Raw genomic sequence first — 12,256 nt, forward strand, 5'->3', positions numbered from 1 at the left:
TTACCTGGAAAAACTCAGCAAGTCTGGCAGCATCGGCGGAGAAGAAATCAGTCAACGTTTCGAGCCCTCATGGCCCTTCAGCAGAACTGAAGCATAGTTTCAACAAGGGAGAAATATAAATTGGTTTAAGGTGGGTGGGGGGGAAGAGACACATTGAGGGTGTGGTGTGAGCAGATAATCAAAAGATGTCAGAGACAAAAGGGTCAAAGAGGTGTTGAAGGTGGTGGTCTTTGTCTGAGAAAAGTGCTAATTAAGAATGCAAGACATTCTTGCATTCTTAATTAGCACTTTTCTCAGACAAAGACCACCACCTTCAACACCTCTTTGACCCTTTTGTCTCTGACATCTTTTGATTATCTGCTCACACCACACCCTCAATGTGTCTCTTCCCCCCCACCCACCTTAAACCAATTTATATTTCTCCCTTGTTGAAACTATGCTTCAGTTCATCTGTACTATTTACATCATTAATAGTTTTTTAAAAGCACCTTTCACTATGCGCCTGAACATCTGTGGACCTGTTTACTGTGCAAAGTACTGCAGTGTTGTAAACTCATCCCAAAACAATAACAAGCAACAATAAATCTGATGCACAACTTATAGCTCACTGCAGGATTTTTAATGACTGCATACATAGGGGTTTGAATTGTGCGCTGATGCAACTCAATAGGCAATTAACACAAGCAGGTGCAAAATTTCATATACAGCTGCAAACAGAATGGCATTTTACCATAATTAAAACTGAATTGCACAACTCTAGATCAACCTCTGACTTCTCAAGAATTCAACCACTCATCTTACTTATTTTTTTTTTTTAAAAGTGTCTGGGTGAAGTTGTGTCATTATTCCCCTCCCTAGCACTAATCAGACAAGAAAGAACTGTCCCTACAAGTAAAAGCATCTCAGGAGTTTACAGAATAGTAGGTAAATGATCCTGTGTTTGCAGAGTTCCAGTACTATTAGCTTGCATTATGTCTAGCCCTGAAACTACAATTTCCTGATCCACAAGTGAATGTGTTCCCAAATCAGCCAGCTGGCATACCAGTCAAATTCTTAAGTCTACTGCTCTGTCAGCCTATCCCTTCAACAAATCACATCTCAGAATGTCAGCCAGTCAGATCCCAGGGCTATCTCTATTATCATTCTAATTGTTACAGACATGAAAAGCACCGTTCAAAAAAAATCTCTGGCATACAGGCATTCTGTGTCACCTCACTATATAGTCCTAAAAAATAACTTTAACTGTTCATTTGTGCTCCTTTCCATCACAAAATTAATAACTTCATTCTTGGATAAGTACATCTCTGCTAGCGGACAAAAGCAAGCTCTCTGTTCCTTACCCTGCCTGTACTCTTAGCATCCATAATCCTCTGATACATGAACTACAGATCAAAAGCACATGCATACGCTGTGCTCTCCTGTTCCTTACATCCATCCCACAGGTCTCCACACTATTACCTGTATGCTCCTTACCTTGCTTCATCAGCCAAGTACAACCCGGGACTTGCTGTTACTTCACTCCCCAGAAAGAAACCTGATCCAAGGGTTTAACAGGACTTTCTACTCTATCTCAAGCAAACAATGCTAATGGAAACAAACTGCAAAACAAATTGTAGTAGATCACATATTGAAAAAAATCAACGGAGGCAGATCAGAAGCTGCAGATATGAGATTGTTTCACTCTCCCTATCAGTGTCTCTTAGCATTGGAATGTAGGGCTCAAACTGTATTTTGCATTCATTTCATTAAAGAGCACTAAAACCACTAGGCTGCAGTACCCATGTGTTCAGGAACAGTAGCCAAAATTAGCCACGATTTCCTTTCTTCATAGAAGACAAAATGAGCAGGGACCAAAGTGAGGAAGTCATAGAGAAGATGGAAGTGTGAGGTGCCTCAGCTTCTGTCTGTTATGTGGAGGACCGCTCTGCTGGAACAAAGAGAAGGACAAAGACAGAGGCAGAAAAAATAAGCCAGCAGAGGATAGGCCTACAGGAGAGATATTTTCCCCTCATTTCTGTCTATAAGCCACAGCACAGGCAATGAACTAAAACTGACTAGGCTATAACGCTGAGGTACTAATAGGAGCTGGATTTGGTGTGATGTTGGTGAAAGGGTCATACGATTGTTGTGATATACAACATACCCTGTAGTGTAGATGTTTGGTGGATTTCTCGACATTACAATATTGGCTGATAAACTATGTAACATTCTTTTTGTTTTGTGCGCATTATGGATTCGGTAATGTTTACTGAAAACAACGAAAACTAACAATGCACTGCAGCTATTTAACAACTGACAGCACTGATGTACTTCCATGACCTCAATGTCAAGAGGACACTTCATGAACATGGTTTTGATATTAATAAAGATGACAAGTTTCACATGCCTGAAAATGCCTCTGAAACATGCCTCGAGCATGCCAGAGAATTCGATGAACAGTTCTTTCTAATGCTCTAGGCTTTGGTTCCCACTCATCTGAACAGGCACCTACATGCTTCTTTACGTCCCTCTCCCAAAGGCTGCTCTGCTGTGAGCCCACTGAGAGAGCTGTTGTCCTTCCCCCACCCCTGCCACCCCCCGCCACCAATAATTTCCTGACGAGGAACATTCTATTGTCACAAACAGCTCCATCACACAGACCCACTGAAGACAGACAAAACCACTGCAACTGAAGCAGCCTGATGTATAATGACAGGCAGCCCTGGGATTCTGGTGGGAAGCCTAATCTATATCTACCAGCAATGAACTCCATCCAAAGTCACAAATACTGACTGACCTGAATTCCATAGCTCCCATTCTGGCGATAAGTCTTTCAATCAGCTGCTGGTCACAAGAGAAACACATCCCTACATATCCCAACAAAACCATAAAACAGAACTCATGCTTGGGACCTGAATTTTTCTTTTATTCATAAAACGTTTTTCTCTTAATGTTTACTGCCTGCAACATATACTTTCCAGGTCTCTGTGAGTGTTTACCAGTGCAATACGACTATGCCAATATGAGCACCAGTAAGATATGTGTTCATGCTAGCACAAACCACACACATTTCTTCAATAAAATACACAGATTTTTTTGTTCCTGTATATAGTAAGCAGCTAATTCCTTGAGATTGAGTGCTTGACATATGGAAAAGCATAGATGAATTCAGGTCCTACTGCTATTTCAAAATACTGCACTAACAAACATTTTGCCTTTTCAAATTTCAGTTGCCCCGATCCAACTTTAGTCACTCCCCGAATTACTAAGCTGCCCTCTTTCCCTATTTTATTTCTTCCCTCAATACCTCATTCATGTGTCAATTAATTCAATATGTTCTCACACAGTGAGCATTAGCAGGCTATTCACCAACGTGGGCCCCGGCAATGTGCATTCTCTAGAAGGGTCACTGATGGGCCACAGGAACGTTTCTCTAACTCAGACACTGCAACTAATTCAAATGTCCCTATTGTTGAGAGAAGCCAGTTCAGTATAGCAACACACCAGGATCAGGCCAGGAATCACACTGAGAGATCAACCTGGTGAGAATGGCTTAGTACGTTATATCATACAAATTAGCCACCGAGGAACCTACTTTTCTTCTCACTAATGAAGAGGTCGCAGACCATCAAAAGAAGGATGTCTGTACCAGTTCCAGCATTTTCTGAAGCTTACACTGTACTTTTAAGCACCATAAGCAGCCCCTCTCTCTCATGGTTAAATGAACTGTAAAAGGAGAACGCCAGTTTAAGCATACTGATGACATGGTTTAAAACAAAATCACGTGTACATGAAAGATACAATCACGGCCACATATGCCAGTGCATATTATCACCAAAACCAAAATATTAGTCGAACATACTGATGTGTTTAATGTGCAAATCTGAGCTGAGCTAACTTAATAGGCCATGGTTTCAAAGAAATTTAGCATCAGATGTTAGAAAATAAAAAACATGTAGTAGCACAGATTTACACTGAGAAAGGATCATAACTGTGTCCCATTAAACAGAATTACAGTGCTGCTAACAACAGTATATCTAAATTAAACGTGTCAGAAATGAAAATTGAATGCAACGAGTCACATCAAATTATGTCAAATAAAAAGAAGCAACAAGAAATCAATATGAGCTTGTGTCACTTGAGAGATGAGAGGGATAGAATGTTGTGAATCTCGTATGTCACATTAGTATCATCTCAGTTTTATTTGGTTTCAGTAATGTGGATTGCCATTTTATGCTGTGACAGGGTTTTCTTTTTAAAAAATGTTAGTTGTTAAAGTGCATTGCATGGGATTACAGTTGTTATTTAGACAGATGATAGAAAAGTTTCCTGTCCAAACTAGCTCAAATATAATCAAAATTAACAGCAATTTTATGCAAAGGGGAGGGAGTTTGTTTCCTAACTTACTGAACTTCAATAACACTTCAAGGTTGCACTACTTCACAACTCTTGCTACAGCCTTCCAACTTGCACTTTCCATAAACCACAATTCATCATTACTTTCATCTGCACACTATCCTTGCCAAGCCCACAGTACCCTGTTTCCCAAAGCAATGACTAAACATTGGCCAAACACCGGCATGATCTCATGCACTCCAACACCTGAGATCTCCTGCAGTCAGAAAACTTTGTAGATACCCTCGGTGCCTCTGGAATAAGCCTAGTTCTCATTCCATGTTTTCTCCAGTCCATATATCTATCAGTATTGACCTCACCCAGTGGACTTCCACTCTTCACATCTCTGTACTGTCACTTCCCTTCCAGGCTTCAAAAGTCTCCTGCAAAGTTTCTCCGCACTTGGGAATTTTACAAACATATGAATGTTATTAACAATAATCAGAAGGTGCTGGTCCTGCTGAAAGTAATGCTCTTCAGAGACAGCTTGCAATGTTCATATCAAGTGAACAATGCAATCCTCCAGCACAAAACGTGGTCATGTTCACAGAGTTTCCAGTGACTTTAGCTAACTTGTTGCTAAAACTTTGTTACTTAAATCTAAAATGTATCTCATAGATATTGAAGAATCCTTTCAGCTATAAAAGGCTACCATGCCGAAAAGAATCACCATTTCCTGCTGCCCTGAAGTCCTCATGTGGGCAGGAAAGCACAGGAGAGCTGAAGTACAAAAAGGTTCAGAACTCATGTCATCTGATTATCCATGGCTCATGTCATTGATTATCGATTATCTAGGAGGAGGTATATTTTGTAAGGTAATTCTCTGGTCATCCTCTTTCCTACTTCACCCCTCTCAATAACAGACTCTGCTATGCCTATAAGCTTCCATCTAAGATTCCAAATACGAACTGGTGAAGCTAACCTATAAGAAACACTTGGAAATCCTAGGTCACCAGCTTTTTGTTTTATTGCTACAGAAGCTCCTGCTGCTGACATTCCAGGGGTTTCATCATAACTTTATGATGATTTTAATGGGTTTAACCAGGATCTTATACGATTCGATGGAATGAATGCAGATGCCTACCATGTAATGGTTGCAAGGCACAAGGGAGGTAGAAAGTCAATGGCTGATCTGGCATCGGCCATTTTGCGCCACACCAGAGACGGATTTCTATCCCATGGATCCTTACAACCCTATTATTCAACAAGTCTAAAAGAGCATGAAGTACTAGTGAAAATTACAAACATATATACTGTCCCAATGTAGGCCATAACACTTGTGAAATTTATGCGCTCACTCTGACTGTTTACAGATCTATTTCACCCCAAATACAGCACTTTACACAGCCCTGTCTATACTGTGATCCATTCCAATTCCCACTTCAATTTTTTTGTGAACTATGAGGTCACAGTAGATTTGGCAAAAATAACAGCAAAGGCGCCAGTAATGCAAGCTATGTATTTCCCTGAAAGCTGAGCTAAACAACAGTCAATTTAAGTAAAAAGAACTTGCACTTTACACATTTTTGGAACATCACAAAACGTTTCACAGGCAAGTTACTTTTGAAGTGCAATCACTGCTATTTTATCTAAAAATGTGCAAGCAATAGGTTGTTGAATTCCCTACCTCTGCATTAGGAAACTATGATATTACAGTCAAATATTTGATATAACACATAACTAATTTGACTTAGGTAAATGACAAAGATGGTTCTATCCTGTTATATTTTACTAAAAGTTAATGAGAATTTGTTAACCATTTTCAAAAAAAATAGGAATCTTACAGCCACTAAAAAAAAATCCAGTGACTTAGTCAGAAGGATAATACTGCTGAGGTTTAAAATAAATTAGAGTTTTAATTTTTCTAAAGGTATCACATGGCATTTATTGAATTAAATTCTCCACTTCAATCCATCTTTTCAATCTAACAGGGTGATTATGGAGCTAACAAGAATGTACAAAATGATCTTAATTACCCAAGCTATACAATCAATATTTTACTTGACCAAACTGCTGTTAAGTATTCAGAAACTACTGGGGTCACAGGAGCTTGTAAACACTTCAAATGGTCAATAAAACCTTAGGCAACCTGTAGATCAGCCAACAAAATAGATTCCAGACTTGTGAATATCCCCTGGTAATAGGCCCACAGAAGTAATTCAAACCATAAGCTTCATTAAGTCACAACTGTTAATTTACATCAGCCATCACTTAAAGCTGCAATGCCCTTTAAATCTAATTTGTTTAAATACACTCATCTCTCTGAACAACTTCAGTATGCTCCAGATTTTGAGCGGTAAAACCTGCAGCTTCCACTGTGCTCAGTTTTAACTATTTGTCAAAAAGACACAAAGACTTCTCATCTCTGCAGTAACCTCCAACAGCCATGCTCTCTGAGTCACTTAACCAGCTACTCCACAGTAACATCACCAAAATAATCCTTTTCTTTAAATTTACAAATAGTTGCAAATGATGTTCAAATGAAGTGTTTAAAATAAACAACTAGCAATTAGGAGTGTATTAAAATGCAGTTTAAGGAGAATAAATGTGCTTAAAAATAGATTTAAATTATAAGCACCAAACCGTTGTTCATTGCAGCTTTAAGGAGTTAATGCCTTGATTTTTATACTTACATTATCTGTTTTCCAGCAGATTCCAGGCCAGTATCAGACCACATAACTTGTGTTTTGTATATTTACTATGTTTACATGAATCCTATTGGTTGTAATTAACAGAACATCCCAGGACCTACCTTCTGAACCATATCTTCGTTTCTTTACTTCCTGCAACACTCTTTGTATGTTCTGGCCTGGAACCTCTGTTAAAAAACAAGTTTCGATAAGAATAAAAAACAAGGGGGAGTGTTTTTTTGTCTCTTTACAGTGACCTAGCATGCTATATACTGGAGCACACACAATATATACTGTCACTGATTGTTTTAATGGATTGTGTTTTTGGTGGTGAGGAGGAAGGTGGGAAAGAGCAGTTGAGCTTCATAGCAGAGATGTCTTTATGATTCTTGGTGGCACAAAAATCATTTTAAAATTGCATTAGCTTCAATAACTATGATGTTGAATGTCAGGTAAGCTCCTTATTCTCCAAATGATTACTTCACTTTCATTACCTATTTCTAATAAAGGTTGTTCAAGTGCAAGAAGGCAGCAGATGGAGTATAATATGTGAAATTATCAATTTTGATAGGGAGAATGGAAAAGCAGAATTTTTTTTTAAAGGTGTGAGACTAGCAAATGTTGGTATTCAGGAGGATTGGGATTTTCTTCTTCATGAATTATGGAAAGTTAACATGCAGGTAAAGCAAGCTATTCAGAATGGAAATGTTGCATAAATATTATATATATTACAAGAGGGTTGGAGTATAAGAGTTAAGAAGTCTTGCTGAGATTATATAGGGCTTTGGTGAGTCCACGTCTGGAGTACAAGGCACAGTATTGATCTCTGTACCTAAGGAAGAATATACTTATCTTAGAGGGGGTGCAACAAAGATTCATTATTGATTCCTGAGATGAGGGTTGTCCTATGAAAAGGGAATGAGTGGAATGGGCCTATATTACCTAGAGTTTAGAATGACAGTGATTTCATTGAAATGTATACAATCTTTAGAGGGCTTGGCAGAATAGGTGGTGAGAGTCTGTTTTCCTCTGGCTGGAGTGTCTCAGGATATGAAGCCAGCTATTTAGAACTGAGATGAGAAATTTCTTCACTCAGGACATTCTTCAGAATTCTCTACCTCAGAGGGTTGTGGATGCTCAGTTGTTGAGTATATTCAAGATTTTTCTACTTGAGATTTTGGACTCTAAGTAAATCAAGGCATATTTGAAAAGGGCTGGAAAGTGGATTTAACATAAAAGTTTAGCCATTACGTTACTGAATGTGGAGCAGGCTTGAGAGGCCATATGGCCTACTTCCACTCCTATTTCTTGTTACATTGGTGCAAACAAATTTTCCAATTAATTAGTTCAATGCATTACTATAATAATAAGGTTTAAAAAAATTCATTCATGGGATGTGGGCTTCGCTGGCTGGGCCAGCATTTATTGCCCATCCCTAGTTGCCCTTGAGAAGGTGGTGGTGAGCTGCCTTCTTGAATCGCTGCAGTGTACGTGGTGTAGGTACACCCAGCGTGCTGTTAGGAACGGAGTTCCAGGATTTTGACCCAGTTGCAGTGAAGGAACGGCGATATATTTCCAAGTCAGGGTGGTGAGTGGCTTGGAGGGGAACTTCCAGGTGGTGGTGTTCCCATCTATCTGCTGCTCTTGTCCTTCTAGGTGGTAGTGGTCATGAGTTTGGAAAGTGCTGCATAAGGAGCCTGCAGTGCATCTTGTAGATGGTACACACTGCTGCCACTGTGCGTCGGTGGTGGAGGGAGTAAATGTTTGTGGATGTGGTACCAATCAAGCGGACTGCTTTGTCCTGGATGGTGTCCAGCTTCTTCAGTGTTGTGGGAGCTGCACTCATCCAGGCAAGTGGGGAGTATTCCATCACACTCCTGACTTGTGCCTTGTAGATGGTGGATAGGCTTTGGGGAGTCAGGAGGTGAGTTACTGATCGCACAATTCCTAGCCTCTGACTTGCTCTTGTAGCCACATTATTTACATGGCTATTCCAGTTCAATTTCTGGTCAATGGCAACCCCCAGGATGTTGATAGTGGGGGATTCAGTGATGGTAATGCCATTGACCTTCAAGGGGCGATGGTTAGATTCTCTCTTGCTGGAGATGGTCATTGCCTGACACTTGTGTGGCATGAATGTTACTTGCCACTTGTCAGCCCAAGCCTGGATATTGGCCAGGTCCTGCTGCATTTGGGCATGGACTGCTTCAATATCTGAGGAGTTGCGAATGGTGCTGAACATTGTGCAATCATCAGCGAACATCCCCACTTCTGATCTTATGATGGAAGGAAGGTCATTGATGAAGCAGCTGAAGATGGTTGGGCCGAGGACACTACCCTGAGGAACTCCTGCAGTGATGTCCTGGAGCTGAGATGACTGACCTTCAAAAACCACATCCATCTTCCTTTGTGCTAGGTATGACTCCAGCCAGCGGAGAGTTTTCTCCCTGATTCCCATTGACTCCAGTTTTGCTAGGGTTCCTTGATGGCACATTCGGTCAAATGCTACCTTGATGTCAAGAGCAGTCACTCTCATCTCACCTCGGGAGTTCAGCTCTTTTGTCCATGTTTGAACCAAGGCTGTAATGAGGTCAGGAGCTGAGTGGCCCTGGTGGAACCCAAACTGGACATCAATGAGCAGGTTATTGCCAAGCAAGTGCCACTTGATCGCACTGTTGGTGACCCCTTCCATTACTTTACTGATGATCGAGAGTAGACTGATGGGGCGGTAATTGGCTGGGTTGGATTTGTCCTGCTTTTTGTGTACAGGACATACCTGGGCAATTTTCCACATAGCCAGGTAGATGCCAGTGTTGTAGCTGTACTGGAACAGCTTGGCTATGGGTGTAGCAAGTTCTGGAGCTCAAGTCTTCATTACTATTGCTGGAATATTGTCGGGGCCCATAGCCTTTGCAGTATCCAGTGCCTTCAGCCGTTTCTTGATATCATGTGGAGTGAATCGAATTGGCTGAAGACTGGCATCTGTGATGCTGGGGACCTCTGGAGAAGGCCGAGATGGATCATCCAATCGGCACTTCTGGCTGAAGATTGTTGCAAATGCTTCAGCCTTATCTTTTGCACTGATGTACTGGGCTCCTCCATCATTGAAGACAGGGATATTTGTGGAGCCTCCCCTCCAGTGAGTTGTTTAATTGTCCACCACCATTCACGACTGGATGTGGCAGGACTGCAGAGCTTAGATCTTATCCGTTGGTTGTGGGATCGCTTAGCTCTGTCTATCACTTGCTGCTTATGCTGTTTGGCATGCAAGTAGTCCTGTGTTGTAGCTTCACCAGGTTGACACCTCATTTTTAGGTATGCCTGGTGCTGCTTCTGGCATGCCCTCCTGCACTCCAGGGTTGATCCTCTGGCTTGATGGTAATGGTAGAGTGGGGGGTATGCCAGGCCATGAGGTTACAGATTGTGTTCAAGTACAATTCTGCTGCTGTTGATGGCCCACAGCACCTCATGGATGCCCAGTCTTGAGTTGCTAGATCTGTTCGAAATCTATTCCATTTAGCACAGTGGTAGTGTCACACAACACGATGCAGGGTATCCTCAAAGCGAAGGCGGGACTTCGTCTCCACAATGACTGTGCGGTGTTATGCACTTAGTATATCTTGGTACAAGTTAAGGCTCGCCACCACCTTCTCAAGGGACAAACAACAAATGCTGGCAGCAACACAAATCCCACGAAAGAAAAAAAAATTGTGAGCACTTTACAATGCAAGTTTCTCCTTGTACCTTTTTTTTATTCATTCATGGGATGTGGGCATCACTAGCCAGGCCAACATTTATTGCCCATCCCTCATTGCCCTTGTTCAGAGGGCATTTAAGAGTCAACAACATTGCTGTGGGTCTGCAGTCACATGTAGGCCAGACCAGGTAAGGACGGCATACTCTAAAGGATATTAGTGAACCAGATGGGTTTTTACAACAATTGACAATGGCCATGGCAGGACTTGAACCCAGGTTCCCAGGGCATTACCCTGGGTCTCTGGATTACTAGTCCAGCAACGATACCACTATGCCATTGCCTCCCCCTAATACCTGCTCACTCTGCAACTGAAAGTAACATTTCAGTATTAGTAAACTTTAATTTTCTGGTAAAATGTTTTGTTATAGACTTCCGGTCAATCCCCTCTATACTGGCCATCTTCACAGCACAAGTTCTGCATTTATTATATGTAATACATTTTAGATTACAATGGACATACGGCACAGAAACAGACCAATCTGCCCAGCCAATCCATGCCGGTGTTTCTGCTTGAGCCTCCTCCTATCTTTCCCAATCTAAATCTACCATTGCAACCTTCTATTCCCTTCTCAATTAAGCGCTTGTCTAAATGTGTCTATAATATTCGCTTCAACCATTCCATCTGACAGCGAGTTCCACATTCTCACCACTATTTGGGTGAAGAAGTTCCTTCTGAATTCCCTGTTGGATTTCTTGGTGACTATCTTATATTGACAGTCTCTAGTTATGCTCTTCCCCACATGAGGAAACATTCTCTCTATGTCCACTCTATCAAAACCTTTTATAATTGTAAAGACCTCTATTAGGTCATCCTTCAGCCTTTTTTTCCAAGAGAGAAGAGACCTAGCCTGTTGAATGTTTCCTGATATGTATAACCATGCATTTCTGATATCATCCTTATGAATCTTCTCTGCACCCTCTCCTGTGTATCTATATACTTTTTAAAACATAGTTACCAGAACTGCACGCTATAAATTAAGTGTGGTCTAACCAGGGTCCGATATATTTTAGCAAAACCTCCCTACATTTTAATTCTATCCCCCTAGAAATAAAGCCTAGTGCTTGGTTTGTTTTTTTTTTAATGGCATTGCTAACCTGGGGCACAATGTCTGGTGATTGATGTATTTGTACTCCGAGTTCCCTTTATTCCTCTGCCCCACCTAGGCTTGCATCTTCAGGTAATAAATGACCTCCCTATTCTTCCTACCAAAATGAACTACCTCACATTTATCTGGGTTGAACTTTCATTTGCCAATTATTTTTCCATTCAGCAAAGTTTACTAATGCCCTCCAGTAATTTGCTGCAGTTTATGGGAAAATATGGAAAATAAAATACTTCAATGTTTAATAAGAATTGATTAAAAAAAAACATAACCTCAATGAGTACATATGTAACCAAGAGTAAACTGATAAAATGGTATCTTCAGGAGGGGGAAGGAGAAGGCAACTTTTCTGAAGAGTGTTAAGTAGCTAAGTTACAAAATTACATTTAAAA

At 40.8% G+C, this 12,256-nt stretch overlaps 1 protein-coding gene across 7 annotated transcripts in view; it reads right to left on the bottom strand.

The window, feature by feature from the left end:
- Nucleotides 1-12,256, bottom strand: part of LOC144684663 (protein CASP-like) — a 651,698-nt gene that overhangs the window by 199,391 nt on the left and 440,051 nt on the right. For 4 of the 7 annotated variants that reach the window (XM_078548747.1, XM_078548742.1, XM_078548744.1 and 1 more), the window contains exon 16: nucleotides 7,127-7,192. The exons of the other annotated variants lie outside the window; for them this stretch is intronic. In XM_078548747.1, coding sequence (XP_078404873.1) covers nucleotides 7,127-7,192 — 66 coding nt within the window. The remainder of the gene's footprint in view (nucleotides 1-7,126; nucleotides 7,193-12,256) is intronic. 7 annotated transcript variants of the gene reach the window in all.

Source organism: Cetorhinus maximus, chromosome 9 (assembly GCF_964194155.1).
Source record: "Cetorhinus maximus chromosome 9, sCetMax3.hap1.1, whole genome shotgun sequence".
Classification (NCBI taxonomy): Eukaryota; Metazoa; Chordata; class Chondrichthyes; order Lamniformes; family Cetorhinidae; genus Cetorhinus; species Cetorhinus maximus.